The 18,355-nt window shown below is 35.2% G+C and overlaps 1 protein-coding gene across 1 annotated transcript in view; it reads left to right on the forward strand.

Annotated features, from left to right (window-relative positions):
• The window catches only part of LOC106083808 (zinc metalloprotease ZmpB), a 41,685-nt gene extending 24,014 nt beyond the window's left edge, over positions 1-17,671 (forward strand). The window contains exons 5-11 of the mRNA XM_013247059.2: positions 3,301-3,849; positions 4,132-4,260; positions 4,322-4,438; positions 4,518-4,728; positions 4,802-4,899; positions 15,492-15,618; positions 15,682-17,671. Of these exons, the coding sequence (XP_013102513.2) occupies positions 3,301-3,849; positions 4,132-4,260; positions 4,322-4,438; positions 4,518-4,728; positions 4,802-4,899; positions 15,492-15,618; positions 15,682-15,818 (1,368 nt within the window). The 3' untranslated portion in view covers positions 15,819-17,671. The remainder of the gene's footprint in view (positions 1-3,300; positions 3,850-4,131; positions 4,261-4,321; positions 4,439-4,517; positions 4,729-4,801; positions 4,900-15,491; positions 15,619-15,681) is intronic.
• Positions 17,672-18,355: the final 684 nt, after the last annotated feature.

Raw genomic sequence — 18,355 nt, forward strand, 5'->3', positions numbered from 1 at the left:
AATTTCCTATCCAGCAAAATAACCAGGTATTTTGGGCTTTCTGTAAATGGAACATTCACTCCACCCAAGGAGACAGGTTCCACTGTAGGCAAGTTATTTCTCCTGGTGAAAAGAACTACTTCTGTGTTGTACGGATTTATACCTATGCCACTTTCGGTAGCCCACTTTGTTGTTGCACGTAGAGCTTCCTGAAGTATATCTCTTAGAGTGCTGGGAAACTTTCCCCTAACCGCAATTGCCACGTCATCAGCATACGCGACCATTTTTATGCCTTTTTCTTCCAGAGACAATAATATATTGTAAATGACTATATTCCAAAGTAGAGGAAACAGTACACCTCCTTGAGGAGTTCCTCTGCTGACCCATCCTTTTAGATCCACAGATCCGAAGCCTGTCGTAATGCATATGTTAGTAAGTAAGTTATTAATAAACATTCTTACGGTAGAGTTGATGCCTAGAAACTCCAACTCCTTAATGATTGACGTCGGTTTTAGATTATTGCAAGCACCTTCAATGTCAAGAAATGCTACCATTGTATATTCCTTGACGGCAAGAGAACCCACTAGGTCGTGAAGGGCTGTTTCAGTGCATTTGCGTTTATTATATGCATGCTGCTGCGACATGCGATCTCCAGGGGTCTTTGTCCTAAGATGTGTTTCTATCAACCTCTCAAGAGACTTCAATATAAAGGGTGACAGACTAATAGGACTAAAATTTTTCGCCTTCCTGTGGTAGAGTTTTCCTGCTTTCGGAATGAAAATTACCTTCGTGTCTCTCCATCCCACTGGTGTATTTGACATTCTGATACAAGCCCTAAGCCAGGGAACCAGTCTATCAGACACAGCTTGTAATTCAACCGTTGATACAACATCATGGCCCGGCGACTGTTTCTGACGTGTATCCTCCACAGAGCTGCAGAATTCTACCCAGGATTTGTTCTGAGCCTTTTTCAGCTCACCCTTTTATTTTCTTAGCTCTGCCTTATAGATGTCCCAATCGTGTGGTGCTCTTGTGACTTTTGCTCTTTTGAAGTGTTTTCTGCAATCCTTCCTTAGACCAACCAGCTCTGGGGTCCAGCGCTTCAACCAGTGTGTTTTCCGCAATCCTTCCTTAGACCAACCAGCTCTGGGGTCCAGCGCTTCAACCAGCGACTTAAGCTTTGAAGGCGGCATCTTTGAATCGTGTGCCATATATAGGGAAGCCAGCTAGTAATTAGGATTGTTTATTTCAAGGCTGGCTACTACTAAATCTTCAGTGCTTAGCAACGGAAGAAGAAAAACATTTTGACTACTCTTTGCAAGAATACATATATCTAAATCTGAACCAAGTTTTTTCCAATTTCAATAGGCTTTGTCTCTAGGCCCAAGAAAATGCTTGTGTCAAATTTGAAGACGATCGAATGAAAATTGCGACCTGTAGTTTGTACACAAATGAACATGGAGAGATGGACGGACAGACAAACAGTCAGACGGACATAGCTAAATCGAATCAAAAAGTGGGTCTATCTCTTATTCTTCTGGGTGTTACAAACACATTCACTAAGTTATAATACCCTGTACCACGGTAGTGGTGTAGGGTATACTTATTAAAAGACTTGCAATGTGTCATTCACTACTTGATAAAACAGGCAATTAATTTGGTTGCATGGTGAGCTAATGAGTCCGCCTCCACTTTTAGTGGTAAAGACGCTCAAATAACTGAAAAAGTTAAACTTGTTAATCGCCGCTTTTGAATTGTTGCAAAAATGTTTTTTCCCCAGAGTGTTTTGACCGAACCAAAAATGTCATAGACATTTAGAAAACCTTTTTTTTTTTAATTTCGTCTACAGCACAAGATTTTATTGAAATTTGTCTTTAAAAAATAATTTCGAGGTGGCCCGGATCTAGGGCAAATGTTGTTTTTAGAGAATTTTTCATTAAAACTTTGTCTTTAAAAAGTTGTTTATTAAAATCTTGTTTTAAGGAGAGTTTTATTGAAATTTTATTGAAAGATAGTTTCATTGAAAATGATTACTTCATTGAATTAAAAAAAATTGTCTTTGGCGTAGCCCCTCCTGGCTAAGTCGGCGGCTCTCAAATGTATATTGTCCAATTCATCTCAAAGTCTCTGTGAAATTTCGTGAAAATCGGTTCAAATTTGGATATAGCTCCCGTTGCAGTTTTCAACCTACAGTCACAACTGCCCAATAATTGAAATTTGGATGGTATTTTTATATGGGAGTAATATTCAAATCAGAACGAATGGAACTTAAATTTGGCAGAATCTTCCAGATGGGAACAAACCATTCAATAACAAATTGCGGATAACAATTTTAGTTACTACGTCCATGTTATTGTATTGTAAATTGGGCGATATATTTGGGCGATCATTTAAATCACACAGTGCCTTGTTGGACCAGCGTACCCGATCCAGGTTTTTGGAGTGGGGTTGCCCCTCTGGACATTTGATCAAATTGTAGATCAGATTGTCAGCTCATTTTCTAATACCTTCAATGTGAATCCCATATTATCATGATATATCTATATATCCGATTGATGGGAGTTCTATAGAAGGATTGTGTGCTTCCGGGTACTTGAGCACAAATTTAAATGTCAGTTTCGTACTCTACGCGAAATATCTCTCACTTGATGCCCACATTGTCATGATTAGTCAATAAACCTTTTTGTGTTGACTTTAGGGAGTCGGGAGCCACCTAGATACTTGAACAGAATGTGACATTCCTACACCGGTTTTCACAAAATTTAATGTAGATTTGAAATAGGCTCATTTGAAAGATTTCCTTTATAGAACTGTCAAATAAATCTATTTTAAAGCTTTAGTAAGTTTTGTGAATACGGCCCCTAAATACATTAATTTAAGCGCCATTTTACCATCACCGGCTAATATGCCTATTCGGGGACTCTATGATTGAGGAGGCCCCCAGACACTTGTACCAAATATTTAATATCATATGCTTACTCTTCTCCCGAACACCCTCCATATGAGTCCAATGGTTTTTAAAAAATAGGGTAAGGGAGAGCGGACCTTTCCGCTTCAGATGTCTAAACTTTAAATAGCCTATGGTAGAACATAGCATAATATAATAGCCATCCCCACAGTAACATTCTTTGATAATGTCAAGGGAATCTATTTTGGAGTCTATGAAGAACAAATTTAAATGGTGGAGTTTGTGGCTGCGAACGTTTTTAGCCTCAATGGAGGTGTTAAAGTACTGTTTTGACTTGGGCTTGGGCGCCACGTGCCTAATTTAATTGAATTAAGCTAAATATTTGATTAATCAAAACTACTAATGCTTCTTAGTGCCGGTTGGGTTTGCACGGAGCTGCACGTCTAGTTTATGGCCAGAATCCTGTTCTTCCAAATACAACGGCAACTTCCACTGTGGCCGCGACAACAACCAAGCCTAGTACAACTTCAACAACGCCTCCACCACTTCCTCCTCCGGAGGAATCACCAAGAGAAGAGAGTGATGAAAGCGATAATGATGCAGATGCATCGGCAGAGACAGCAGAGCCCGTTGAACCTAGCGAGAAAGTTGATGTTGCAGAAACCGCCGAAAAGGTCGAACAACCAGCGGTAGAAACGCCGGATGTAGCTAATCAACCTTCACAAGAAGTTGAGGTGGCCACTGAACCTGCTGCGCCTGCTGTTGTTCCTGAGACGCCTATTACAGTCGCAACCACACAGGCACCTGCCAAAGTCTACACATACAGACCAATGAGGACAACCAAGAAACCGCTGCGAGAAGAGGAACCGGAAAGGCAAGTAATCGGTGACGTTATAATAGATGAGGAATCGGCACTGCGCAAATCAACTTCTCGGCGATCTGTGACCCATATGGCTCCCAAGGTTTTTATGATTCCATTAACATAGCGTTAGAGTTTCTCCTATAAACATTTTTTTTCAATAATTTAGCATACTACATAACCAAATAATCAATAAATAGAGGACCTTTTTAGTTGGCTTTCATTAGCAATGCATCCAAAAAGATACCCAATCGGCTGTTTTTGCAACAAAATTGTTTGCACTCAATACGAAAGCTTTGTTTTGTTTAAATGTTTCGTTAAATTCGCTTCACGCATGTCCGCGACGCTCTAATGAACTGCTAATTTCGTTCTCTGTTCTATGTAGACTGCCGAAAGCCTGCTGCGACACGGCAATGGACAGTACTCGTCCTTTGATATGGCGCAATATGTCTTCTGGACCGGAGATGAGGCAGGTGTCGCCCGCGCTGTAGAGGAGTTGATCCAGCAGGATATGGTAAAATTTCTCCAATTTAATCTCTAAGTGGCCCTCACTGCAATCAAGTTTCTCTCATTAGATGAGCCGAGAGGATGCCCTCAAGTTCTTACATGAAATACGAGTTGGAATTGAATATCTGCAAAAGTCCTATGCGAATCGTATATTCCCTGAAGAAATCCGTCACAACACAGTCAAGGTAAGTTAATCCAAATTGCCTATAAGCCTGAGAAGTTTTCTTTTTTTTTTTCACTTACTCTTCACTTACCACTATATAGAAGAGTTTTTCGCTCAAGCCGTCCACAACGTCGTCGACCACTACAACGACTACCACGAGCACCACCACTACCACGGCTAAGCCCACTCTACACTATTTAAATTTCGAACAAAGTCTGGAAGATCCAGAGAATTTGAATTTAGCTAAAGCATTGGATAGCATTGCTGTGTGGCACAAGCTTCAGGCCATGAACAATAATCAAGTAACACAAGGTTGGTTTCGCACTGTGCTGTTCTATATGATGCGTTTCGAACAAAGTTGTTGGGGCACATTTTTATATTTCAGATTCCCCGGATGATGAAACCGAATCCCGACGCACCAAAATAGCAGATTGTGACCACAAGGAGTATAACTTGGAGGAGATAATATACAAATTGGCAAGGGTAAGTATGGTGTGGTACTCCTACGATTTGTTCACAAAGTTCTTGCGGCTGGGTTAAGCAGAGGGAAGAGATAATGGTCTTAGAATTGCTAAATAAAACAACAAAAACATTTTCAAGTGCTTAGTAGTTGAGCTGCAATTACCCAGACAAATCATTGGTTGGAATTCGATTATTAGAACAAAAAGATGGTTTGGTTATTTTCATAGTTCAGAAGCTATCTAAACCACGATACCGTAATTAGGGTTAAAAGAAGATGCTACATACCGATGTACCAGTTCCAACAATCATTTTCATAAAAAAATAAATTTATTTTGCTTCTGCCAATTGTATCAACAAGCTTTTATTATATGCAGTACCACCAACGAGTTAGCACAACAACCTTATGGTAGTTTTACTTACTACCCTATCGGTAGTTGTGCTAACTATCCTTTCGGCAGTTAGACTGCATATAAAATCGTACAGTACAGTAAAGCTTATTTCCCCTGCATCATCATTAAGAAATGTATGTCGGTGGGCTGGAGGATGCGTGAGTGACTACCAAACATAACATCATGTGCTCAAATCTGGGTGTATGAGCGGTCACTTTCCGTGCTCATAAGACTTGTTGTCTTATGTACGTCATATGCGAATAGAGCGCGCTCTAATCGGCATGTATTCTCATATGTATTGTACATTTTTTTGATAGATATGTGTCAACGTGTATACTCGATGAACTTAAAGCTCGATTTAATTAAAAAAGTTGCATATTTATTCCAATATCCATTTGGCATATTAAATTTTTCGTACGTATCACACGATGTTGCTATTTTTGAAATTACATATGTCATGTCTGATCGTGTAATGACAGCTTTACTGTATCCTTATAAGTGTGAATTGGGTGTCTGTATATATGGGGCTGCTATTTCGAAATCTAATTAACTCTTCACAAAAAGGACGAAGGCTGTCTTTGCACCACAAATGGATTATTTGCAAAATTTCGTGACAAAAGCGACCTGAGCCTTGACTACAAGAATACGTGGACAGACCTGCGGATATGACTAAATGGAATCAGGAAGAGTTTGTACTTTTACCACAACAGCTGCCCCGTACGACGATTTTTTAGGTTTTCTACAGTCAAAAATGTGTAAACTTCGAAAACGACATATACTTGTGAAAAATGTAGTAAAAGTCATTAATTTCGAAAAAGCTCTGCTACATATTTATTTTCGACATCATATCCTTGTTGTAGATTGGCTGTTGTTGCTATAGGGCTTATAATATATATGTATATATTTCAAAATTTTGTTAATAGCCAGCGCTCCGCCTAGCAGTTTGACCATGTTAAGATATTCACAAATGCCACCAGCATTAATGAGGACGAATAACAGACGAGAATGGTTTTGATGATCTCGTCAAGATTCGAACTCACACATTTTATGTTTTCAAATTGTAAAAACTTAAAAAAGCAAAAAAAAATCATAAATATTTCAAAATTATGTAGGAGAGTTGCCGTTTATGTTGCGGGATTAGAGAACACAGAAATTTAAGATCTTTACATTTTTGAATGCGTTTGAACCAATTGTCGAAGCACTTTTGCCACTCTGATTGGGGTGTCTCAAAAATATGCATTCTGAACGTATCAAGCGCTTCTTCAGGTGTCGAAAAACATTGACCTTTCATTTTATTTTTTATGTACGGGAATAAAAAGAAGTCATTCGGTGCCAAGTCAGGACTATATGGCGGATGACTCATCAAATCGATGTTTTGAGTGCTCAAAAATGCAGTTGTTTCGTATTTTTGAAGCATTTCTTTCGGCCAAGCGACACGAGCCTTTTTTTCAGCGATTGACAAATTGTGTGGGATTCAACGGGAACAAATTTTTTTGACGGTCAAATGTTCATTCAATATTGAATCAATCTTACGATAGGTCAATGGTTTTTGGAACAACAACTAATTTTGGACGACCTTTACGAAATATGTCTTGGAGTGAACTACGACCTCGGTTGAATTCACCATATCATCGATAAACACTGGTCCTTGATGGAGCTTCATCGCCAAAAATTGAATTAAGTTCATCGATGAACTGTTAATCCACGTCGAAAGTTGTAAAAAATAATCGCACGAAAATGATCACGATTTAATTCCATTTTAGGATGAGATGAATCTTGCAAGTTCCTATAAACAACACAAGTAGCGCTCGTATGTCAAAACTTTTTGAGTACGTATAACCTCAAAAATGTCAAGCTTTACGATAGAGCTGTCAGTTGGCAGATTGTAAACCAATGGTTGTCCAATCCCGAAATATAAAGGCAACCCTCGTATATTTCATCTTTTCTTTCAATTAACAAGCGCGGTTTGAGTTTTTCCATTGCAAAAATCATATCTTTTGAACCGTATATGATAATTGAATGACTTAAGGCCTGGTTATGCTCTCGTAAATGTACCGTAAATGTAGAATAAATGTATCGTAAATGTTGAGAGACATTTATGCTTATTACAAAATGTAGAATTTGATATTTCGTACAAGAAAACAATTTATGAAGTTGAGGGAGAGGCAGGCACCGGAGAACTTCATTCATACCTTAAGGGCGGGACGGAGGAGACTACCCTACACGAAGTAGCGTTACGAGAAGTAGAGACGTCTCTCCAACGGCAGGAATAGGCGTTCCTAAATATTGAAGGATTATTTTACAACGTGGAAATAGTGTCGATAGTCACCGCCACGTCGGACTGTTTGCTACGTAGCAGGACTATCAACGCGGACTTCGGAGATAGTGTGTTCAGGGATGGCGTGATAATTATCGTTTATGCAGACGACGTCGCACAGTGGGCCAAATGGCAAAAAAATTGGAAATAAGTCTACAACTTTTTATCTGTTGATTTTAGCCATACAAAATGTTCTAGACATTTGTAGAGGAGGACATAGGCTTTCAGAAAAGTGCTGTTGTTGGTCCATATCTTTAATACAGGGTGAGCTACAGGGTGTGAAAGTTGACCACTTTTGACTTCTCCAAGCTTCTGGGGGCCATAACTTTTGATCTACTCAACCGATTTACATGATTTAGGACTCTAGAGAAAGAGCTTGACAAGATCTAAAAAACTTATGCATAAAGTACCATGCCATCGTGTACTGTTAAGGAGTTATGAATTGTTTAATTTTAAAATATGAAAATTTGGCCTTGGTTTTTTTCAGTGTTTTTTTAATAACTCCGTCAATTTTAAAGCTATAAACTTCATACTTCACACAAATTATGCCAGCATATGTGTGCATAAAATACAAAAGGAATCACGTGAATATCTTTGGCGGTTTAAAAATGGCATCGTTTTCAATATGAAAAATATTTTTTTTGTCAAAAAATTGCAAAATTTTTCAAAAAAGATACTCCCATTTCCTTTAAGTTTTCGCAAACTTTGGCCGTCAAAGCATTATCATTTCTTTCCATTTTCACAAAGTCGAGGTATTAAGAAAAGTTTTAAGTGCTAATTTGGCTAATTTCGATATCAAACAACACCGTTATCTTAAGACCAAAATGGCCAATTTTTTTACTAAACTTCAAAAGTTTCTCAATGGAAAAAAAGTTCCACGGGGATTTTTTCGCTTTTTTTGAACTTAAATGAAAGCTTAAAATGTTCCCAACATTTTAAGGTATGTCTCGCCATATCCTAGCCATAAATGAGATCGTAGCGATCAAAATACTGAAAAAAGTCAATTTTCAAGTAGTGCTATATTCATTGCTAAAAAACAAGTATTACGTCACATTTTATTGCAAAGATGTTAAATAAACTTTTATTTGGTAACACTTCTTCTACAAAACACAAAAAGAATCATGGAAATATCTCTATTCTATTCCATTTTATGGAACCGGCAATAAAAAAGTCAATTTTTCAAAAAAGTCGAATTTCCCAAATTTTGTTTTTGTTGTCCTAATTGCACATGACACACTATAGCCATATTTACGCAACATACCTTATCGTAAAGGAAATTTTCATACCTTTCCAACAATGTATAAAACATTTCTCAACTCGGATTCTATATTCTCTAAAATTCATTTACACTTCATTAAACTCTATATAAAAATGTCTATTTGTGAAATGGAACCTTATATGGGGCCTACACTAAAACATTGATAGATTTGCCCAGGGTTTACAATACAAATGTGTTAGAATAAAATTTTGTGAAGATCTTGGTTGTTTCTAGCAGAGACATCGCGGTTTCCAGGGCTAGTCCGATATTTAAGGTCATACGATAAATGCAAACAATACTCCATGAATCGAATTCTACAGTGCAGGGGCGAAATACCGAAATTGAGCGCATTTTCGTTTACTAAATTTTCATCAGACTTGTCCTCGAATTGCCCATTCTTCTTGCCACAAATATTGCATCTCCAATTGGACATAACGCCAGTTAATGCGTTTGCCACCTTTCCATCGATCATAGTGAGTTGTAGTTGAAACGAAACTTTTATATTTCTTCCCAATTGGTTTATAACAATCATGGGTAATGCAGCAATTTCTTCCTTTATTTCGTTCACCAAAGATCGTGTTGTGTTCCGGTCTTCCTTTGTATACTCAAACCGAATTGGGCGACATAAATATTTTGACCCAGGTGTTCTATTTATCCATATATCTTGAAATGCATTTTCTTTCGATGATGAAGATTGGTCCTTGTACAATCTCATTCTCAATGGTACTAATGATGCCATGAAAATTGATGCGAAGTTGGTATCTATTTCTGTTTGTTGCTTATATTCGGAAAATCCAGATGATCCATCACAACCCCATTTGCTGATCAAAACCACTTCGGAATTATTACATGTGTTCAACTGTTCTTCAGTAAAATTAGAAATAATTCTAACAGCTGTATTTTCAACAAGATCAGCAAGTTTCACTCTTGCTTTTAATTCGTCCACGTATATATTTGATGGCACCATTTTCGTCCTGGTGTTGTACAATTTATGTTTTGAGGGTAAACAACCCCATCCTTTTTCACGAAGAGCCTTCCTCATTGTTGAGTATTTGTTTCTTGAGAGGCCTAGGTTCAAAATCAGGGCCAGTGCATCTTCCTCCGTGAATTCTGTAGTCGATTTTGGAGTTGGAATACTTTCTACCATTCTCTTTACCCTTTTCGGAGATGCTAATGGTAAAACATCGACAATTCGTCCAACATTTTTTGGTTGTGTTTTTAACAATGCTGTTTTGAACGTATCTTTTATTAAATTTGGCGGATGTGCCGCCAATAGTTCCTCTTGTTTTTTCTTTTTGGTTTTCTCCGTAACTTCGTCGTATGCTTTGCTAGGCCGGCCGGGAATCAGCGGTTTAATTTCAATAAGTAGATCCGATTTCAGCCACTTCTCATACATTTTGAAAAACTTGATTTTTGCGAATGAACATTCTGGCAACCTTCTCTCAAATGATTTGTAGAATTTTTCAAGTTTGTCTAAAGCGTCTTTATTTAGCCTTATTCCATATATGTGGTCCAAAGTGTAAACAAGTTCCTTAAATGACTCCGTGTATGATTTGGAATCATTTTTGATGTCCCATACAATTTTCGAAAGAGTGGAATACTTCAGTATGACTTCCATAACTTATAAATGTCCTTTACGCCTCTACAAAATATAATGAAGAAAATTTGGATTTTGTTCAAATATTTATGCAATATATTCACAATTAATGACCCATTTCAGGTATCAGACGCAATCGTAAAAAGGGGTCCAAAGTGCCTCTTTTTACTTACTCTTCTATAATTATTTACCTGGACTCGAATTTGGTTAAAAAAAATGACAATGAATTTTTTATGGGTAGGTTTTTTCACATTCATTGATACGGTGGATTTCCTGGGAATTCGACATAGCGAAACAGGTAACATTTGTCTGCATCAAATCTTAACACAAATATATATATATATGCAGGTATATTTCTAGGTTACTTTTTATTCAGAAATCATCAGCTTACATTAAAAATAGATGTAGGTACTATACAAACGCACGCCGATGCGAAGTGTTTTCGCTCTAAAACACATATTTTTATTCCAATTTTTTTAAACTTTGGCAGGAGACCTTTTTTTATTCTAACACATTTGTATTGTAAACCCTGGGCAAATCTATCAATGTTTTAGTGTAGGCCCCATATAAGGTTCCATTTCACAAATAGACATTTTTATATAGAGTTTAATGAAGTGTAAATGAATTTTAGAGTAGATAGAATCCGAGTTGAGAAATGTTTTATACATTGTTGGAAAGGTATGAAAATTTCCTTTACGATAAGGTATGTTGCGTAAATATGGCTATAGTGTGTCATGTGCAATTAGGACAACAAAAACAAAATTTGGGAAATTCGACTTTTTTGAAAAATTGACTTTTTTATTGCCGGTTCCATAAAATGGAATAGAATAGAGATATTTCCATGATTCTTTTTGTGTTTTGTAGAAGAAGTGTTACCAAATAAAAGTTTATTTAACATCTTTGCAATAAAATGTGACGTAATACTTGTTTTTTAGCAATGAATATAGCACTACTTGAAAATTGACTTTTTTCAGTATTTTGATCGCTACGATCTCATTTATGGCTAGGATATGGCGAGACATACCTTAAAATGTTGGGAACATTTTAAGCTTTCATTTAAGTTCAAAAAAAGCGAAAAAATCCCCGTGGAACTTTTTTTCCAGTGAGAAACTTTTGAAGTTTAGTAAAAAAATTGGCCATTTTGGTCTTAAGATAACGGTGTTGTTTGATATCGAAATTAGCCAAATTAGCACTTAAAACTTTTCTTAATACCTCGACTTTGTGAAAATGGAAAGAAATGATAATGCTTTGACGGCCAAAGTTTGCGAAAACTTAAAGGAAATGGGAGTATCTTTTTTGAAAAATTTTGCAATTTTTTGACAAAAAAAATATTTTTCATATTGAAAACGATGCCATTTTTAAACCGCCAAAGATATTCACGTGATTCCTTTTGTATTTTATGCACACATATGCTGGCATAATTTGTGTGAAGTATGAAGTTTATAGCTTTAAAATTGACGGAGTTATTAAAAAAACACTGAAAAAAACCAAGGCCAAATTTTCATATTTTAAAATTAAACAATTCATAACTCCTTAACAGTACACGATGGCATGGTACTTTATGCATAAGTTTTTTAGATCTTGTCAAGCTCTTTCTCTAGAGTCCTAAATCATGTAAATCGGTTGAGTAGATCAAAAGTTATGGCCCCCAGAAGCTTGGAGAAGTCAAAAGTGGTCAACTTTCACACCCTGTAGCTCACCCTGTATTAAAGATATGGACCAACAACAGCACTTTTCTGAAAGCCTATGTCCTCCTCTACAAATGTCTAGAACATTTTGTATGGCTAAAATCAACAGATAAAAAGTTGTAGACTTATTTCCAATTTTTTTGCCATTTGGCCCACTGTGCGTCGTACTACTGATACGACCCAAATTTCTGTCGGAGATCTGCGACATCATGGAAATGTTTTTTCTTTTTTTTTAATATTTTAAAGTTGTCTACAAAAACATAAAAACATAAATTTTTTTTCCAAATATTTTCATTTCAAAAATCTTTCAATTTTCTGTAAAATTTTCATCATAATTCGTAATTTTTTCGGAAATTTTAAGTTGTAAAGCGTATAAATTTTAATAGGAAAGGGCAATATTTATAATTTTTTTGTTATTCGGAGAATTTTTTTTTTTTTTTTAATATTTTAAAGTTGTCTACAAAAACATAAAAACATAAATTTTTTTTCCAAATATTTTCATTTCAAAAATCTTTCAATTTTCTGTAAAATTTTCATCATAATTCGTAATTTTTTTCGGAAATTTTAAGTTGTAAAGCGTATAAATTTTAATAGGAAAGGGCAATATTTATAATTTTTTTGTTATTCGGAGAATTTTTTCTTTTTTTTAATATTTTAAAGTTGTCTACAAAAACATAAAAACATAAATTTTTTTCCAAGTATTTTCATTTCAAAAATCTTTCAATTTTCTGGAAAATTTTCATCATAATTCGTAATTTTTTTCGGAAATTTTAAGTTGTAAAGCGTATAAATTTTAATAGGAAAGGGCAATATTTATAATTTTTTTGTTATTCGGAGAATTTTTTCTTTTTTTTTTAATATTTTAAAGTTGTCTACAAAAACATAAAAACATAAATTTTTTTTCCAAATATTTTCATTTCAAAAATCTTTCAATTTTCTGTAAAATTTTCATCATAATTCGCAATTTTTTTCGGAAATTTTAAGTTGTAAAGCGTATAAATTTTAATAGGAAAGGGCAATATTTATAATTTTTTTGTTATTCGGAGAATTTTTTCTTTTTTTTAATATTTTAAAGTTGTCTACAAAAACATAAAAACATAAATTTTTTTCCAAGTATTTTCATTTCAAAAATCTTTCAATTTTCTGGAAAATTTTCATCATAATTCGTAATTTTTTTCGGAAATTTTAAGTTGTAAAGCGTATAAATTTTAATAGGAAAGGGCAATATTTATAATTTTTTTGTTATTCGGAGAATTTTGTAACCATTCCAATGGTATAATCAGATTTGCAAAAGGTAAAGAAGCCGTGCCACAATTCCAAAAATGCCTTGATTGAAATCTTAAAAAAAAGTAAAGATTTGTTTGTTTTTTGTAGGATTTTTAGAGGTATATCTTTTGCAAAAAAAAAAAAAAAAAAGATAATGACGATCGGCCTATAAATGTATATTTGGCAGCAATTCAAAGTTTGAAATGCTAGAGGGGATTCACACTCTATGTCCGTCCCTTGACTTACTAGGGTATCCAAATTATGCATAAACTATCTCCACATTCACTATATCAAGTCCAGTGTAGATATTCTTATCCGTTTAAATGTTATAGATATATATGTTATGTCCTCCAAAAACTGGACTACTGGCAGCCAAACTTTTTCAAATTAAGTTAAGGGGCATTCGAAGAGCGTATTTTGAAAATATGGCGTGGGTTATTTTGGGTATAATTTTTTAATTTCCATTAAAGTTGAAAAATAGCGAAAAGTTGGTACTTTTTAAATAGTGATTTACCTGGAGGAGTTCAAAGAAATCATTGTTATTGTTTTTGATAATTCTAAACTTGTTAAATATATCCTTCCATAGACAAAATAAAATCGGACCAAAATAAGGTACTTTGAACGGCCGTGGTTGTGGTTCATAAGATAGGTTCTTGTTGCTTTTTGCCACCTGTTTCCTCTGTCCGCGCCATAGTGCAACGGGCACTGTGCAATAGACCAAATAGCGGCGCACATAGGAATCCCGCAAAGAATTACTGTCAAGTTGTCTTGATGTGGAGGATATGATCTTGCTTGCTTTGTTTATGTCTGGATTTACAGGGGCTTTGTTTATGTCTGGATTTACAGTTGCACAGACTTTGGGGTCGGTTTTTCTTTGATCTGGGTGGTGGTTGGTATTCACAGAGTAGAGACAGAGACGGGCCTGGATCGCTGCTAGTCCGGGAGATGTAATACATGTGAACGTGACGGATAAGTGCTTGTTCTTTACTCTCTGAAGGAGTTCCATTTTTATTACCAATAATGTATGTACCTGGCAGCCAGTTGTGTGTTGCTGCAATGATTAAAACGTTCACTTTCCGAGTTCACCATCCGCACTCGTTCGAGCTGCTCAATATACTAGCTGCTCTTTGCTCAGACAAAACAAAAAAGGAAAAAATGTTGTTTGTGAGAATGTGTCTATACCTGTGACGAGCACACAATTGCAATTATTTGAAAACCTGTGGGTCTGCTTGGGATTATTTGCTTGTGTAATGTGCAATAGAGTAAGTATTTTTGCTAACCATTCGTCTATACGCTCAAAAGCTCACTTTCTTTTTTGAAATTGTGTTTCCAAGTCCTTAAAATGTCATTGCTGATGTAATTAAATAATTTATTAAAATATTACTAATTATTCTTTGGAAATCATATTTTTTTATAAAAACAAGGGTTTCAGACTAACAAGCAAAATACTTTTTTTAAAGACAGTTTTTAAATGATACTTTTTCTACATATAACATTTCATTTTACATAATAAAACTAGAATTAAGAGAAAATCCATAAAAATTTTCAAGATTTGGCTTAAAATAAAAGTTAAAATGTTGCTTTAAAAAATCTTCAAAATTTTAGCGTTTGAAAAAATTACACTGCAATTCGTTCTTTCAAGAAAATTTCAATAAATGTTTGTCTTTAACATATTTATAAAAATTATCTTCAGAAAAAATTTTAGGAATATGTTGAAAAAGATGTTATTGAAATTTATTTTGTCTTTAGGTAATAGTTCATTGAAATTATGTTTCGAGGCGTGCCCAGGCCTGAGCATTATTTTGTCTTTAGGTTATATTTCATTGAAATGTTGTCTCTGAAGTTTTATCTTTACATAGAAAAATTTAATTTTGGTATTGGAATTTTGTTCAGATTAGACCAATGGGGTTTGTTTTTATAAAAAATCAAATTGCAATAGATGACAAACTCGCACACATTGTACATTAGCGTGGAACATAATAAAGTACCGTAAATAAAGAGAAAATCTGTAATTGTCTCTTAACAGCTATTTGCAGTACCATAAAAATACTTATTTACAACATAGAGGTTAACCATATGACATTCCCTATCATTTTAGATTATGTTCACGGAATCACTCACACATGGTGATGAGGCGCAAAGGGAAATAAAGAAATTGATGGATTTCTTTGAACGTGAACACGAACTAGGGGTAATACCTTTGGACTTGGAGCAAAAAGTTATACGTAAGTCAAAAGCTTTGCACAGCATCCCTATGGAGGGTTACTCAGATTTTTCTGTCTCCACAGATGTCCTTTTGCAAGCTCTGTCAGATACATTGACCGAGAAGCCGGAACTCTGGCCAGCAGCACAATATCCCTACAATCGTTTGCTGCGCTCATATGCCCAAACAAACTATATGAGACCTAGTTCAACAAATGTTTAAACTATGCCACATTCTTAAACATCTGACTACTCCAACATCGTAAAAAGAAAAGCTTATCCAAAACTTATTATTAACAATTTCGAATATTTATAAACAAAGAGAAAACACCGACTCACCTAACTACGTACTCCTATATAAAAATATAAAAAACATTTATAGTATTCACAATAGCAAGTTAACGATAACAAACTAACCAAAGCATTCACAATTTTGTATTCAAATGAATTCTCGTGACACAAAACCAAAATTTCGATACAAAAAGTAAAAAAACAAAACAAAAAAATAAATAAATAAACACATTGATATCGTCCATAGAGAAATTCTGTCCCGCAGAAGAAATGAAAGTTCGAAGTCATCACCTGCAATCAATCAAAATCTTAGGCGACAGCAGCAAAATTGCATTCATTCAACATAGCTTTCTTCGAAACGGCTCAGCAGATGAGCGCAGCGTTAATCAAACGTAGCTAAGAGCTCTGATCAATCACAAAAATAATTGATTCAATCACCGCAGCCTAACAACAAGTAAACATTTAATCAAAACGGCTTAGGGATGAAATCGATACGGCTTTTCTCTTCCCTACAGCTGAAGTGGGTACTTGCTTAACGTGTAACCTTCCCTTCGTAGAATATGAGGGTCATACAAAAGACAGTGTATCAAATGCACGAGTCTAACTCTTTGCTTTTCGTCGAGATCCTGTGAACATTTGGAATATATGTAGAATTTTTCCTTTACATTTATATTTACATACATATATTATAAAATAATATATCTAAATATTTGTATAAAATATGAAAACAAGCATTGCACCTTGAGGGAATGTTTTCAAAACATTCCCTCCCGTTTGCTTTTAGTCCATCTATAGCTTACATTGTAATCATCGTCCTCCTCATGTTTTAAGTTGCCAGAAATTTATTGTGAGCAACGATATTGCTCCCTTTCCCCTTAGAAAGATACACCCTCCATCAATGCATGTGCGAGGATAGTGAAACCTTACTCACTTAATGCTCTATCACACTACATGTTCTTGTCTTATGACATGTCAAAATTGCCAATTTACATACGATTCATAATTTTTGCTATCACTTAAAAATGTGAGCAAAAGCTGATATTTTATGGCTTAAAATTTTTAAATTTGTTAAAAACAATTTAATTTGGGGTCGCTTTCATTCTACTTACAAAAAAACAGCCGATTTTTTATGTTTTTGTCTAATGGATTGAAAAGTGATTTTCATGTGTTATTTTTACTCGCATCACACCACACTATGTGTGTGTGTAACTTTAGCAATAGCAAAATGTGACATGTCATAAGACAAGAACATGTAGTGAGATGGGACCTTTACCTAGCAGGTGTTGTTTAATGTAAATCTAAAAGAAACCAAACAACAAGAAAAACCAGAGCAAAATTAAAAAAATTCCAGGAATTTTTTTCAATGTCAGACTTAATGTTATGAGCTTTACATGTATGTATGTACGATGTATATTGTATAAAAATATTAAAAAAAAAACTTTAAATGCCTAATTTAGAAAAATTAGGCCCACGTGTGTGTGCCAGCAGCATCAATGGACTGTACATATAACGATAAATAATATACCGAGGTTTAATTGTAATCGCCTGTATTTTGCATTGTTAGTTAGAGACACGTATGGACCATAGAGGAGCACCTGATTTATTGATACTACCCATAGTATTGTACGCTGGTCCAAAACATGTTTTATTTCTACGAACTTTTGTTTAATTTTTTTAGTGCACTCGAGTCTTTTTGTTTTAATTGTTTAAATGCATCAACTAATCATGCAAGTCATAATAAATACAATAAATACACACTCTTTAGTTCAGTTCAAGACCAACAAAGTTGCCTGTTTAATTTTTCAAAAGCAATTGAAGTGCCATGAGCAAGAGAAAGTAAGTATTAGTACTTTGGTGCATTCATAAACAATTAAAAGCGATCTAAGTTCGGCCGGGCCGAATCTTATATACCCTCCGCTATAGATCGCATTTTGCGAGTTTTTTCCCAATATCTCCTTTTCAGACAAACAAAGGATAAAAGAAAAGAATTGCTATGCTTATTGAATTAAATGTAGAAGTCTATGGGTAAAATTTCAACCAAATCGAATAAGGATTGCGCCTTTTACGGGCTCGAGAAGTAAAATAGGGAGTTCGGTTTATGGGGGAGCTGTATCACGCTATAGACCGATTCGGACCATATTTGACACGTATGCTGGAGGTCATGGGTGAAGCCGTTGTACAAAATTTCTGACAAATCGGATAATAATTACGCCTTCTAGCGGCTCAAGAAGTCAAGATCCCAGATCCGTTTATATGACAGCTCTATCAAGTTATGGACGTATTTGAACCATATTTGTCACAGTTGTTGGAAATCATAGTAAAACACCTCTTGCAAAATGCCTATATCCAGATAGTGTCCAATCTGGAATTTCAGCGAACTCGATCAGACCTGTCTTTCTCAAATCGGGCAATGGGTCTGCACACACAGAAATCAGATTAGTTGCCGCAACCAAGTTTTTATGGTGCATC

The sequence above is a fragment of the Stomoxys calcitrans genome, chromosome 2 (assembly GCF_963082655.1).
Source record: "Stomoxys calcitrans chromosome 2, idStoCalc2.1, whole genome shotgun sequence".
Taxonomy (NCBI): domain Eukaryota; kingdom Metazoa; phylum Arthropoda; class Insecta; order Diptera; family Muscidae; genus Stomoxys; species Stomoxys calcitrans.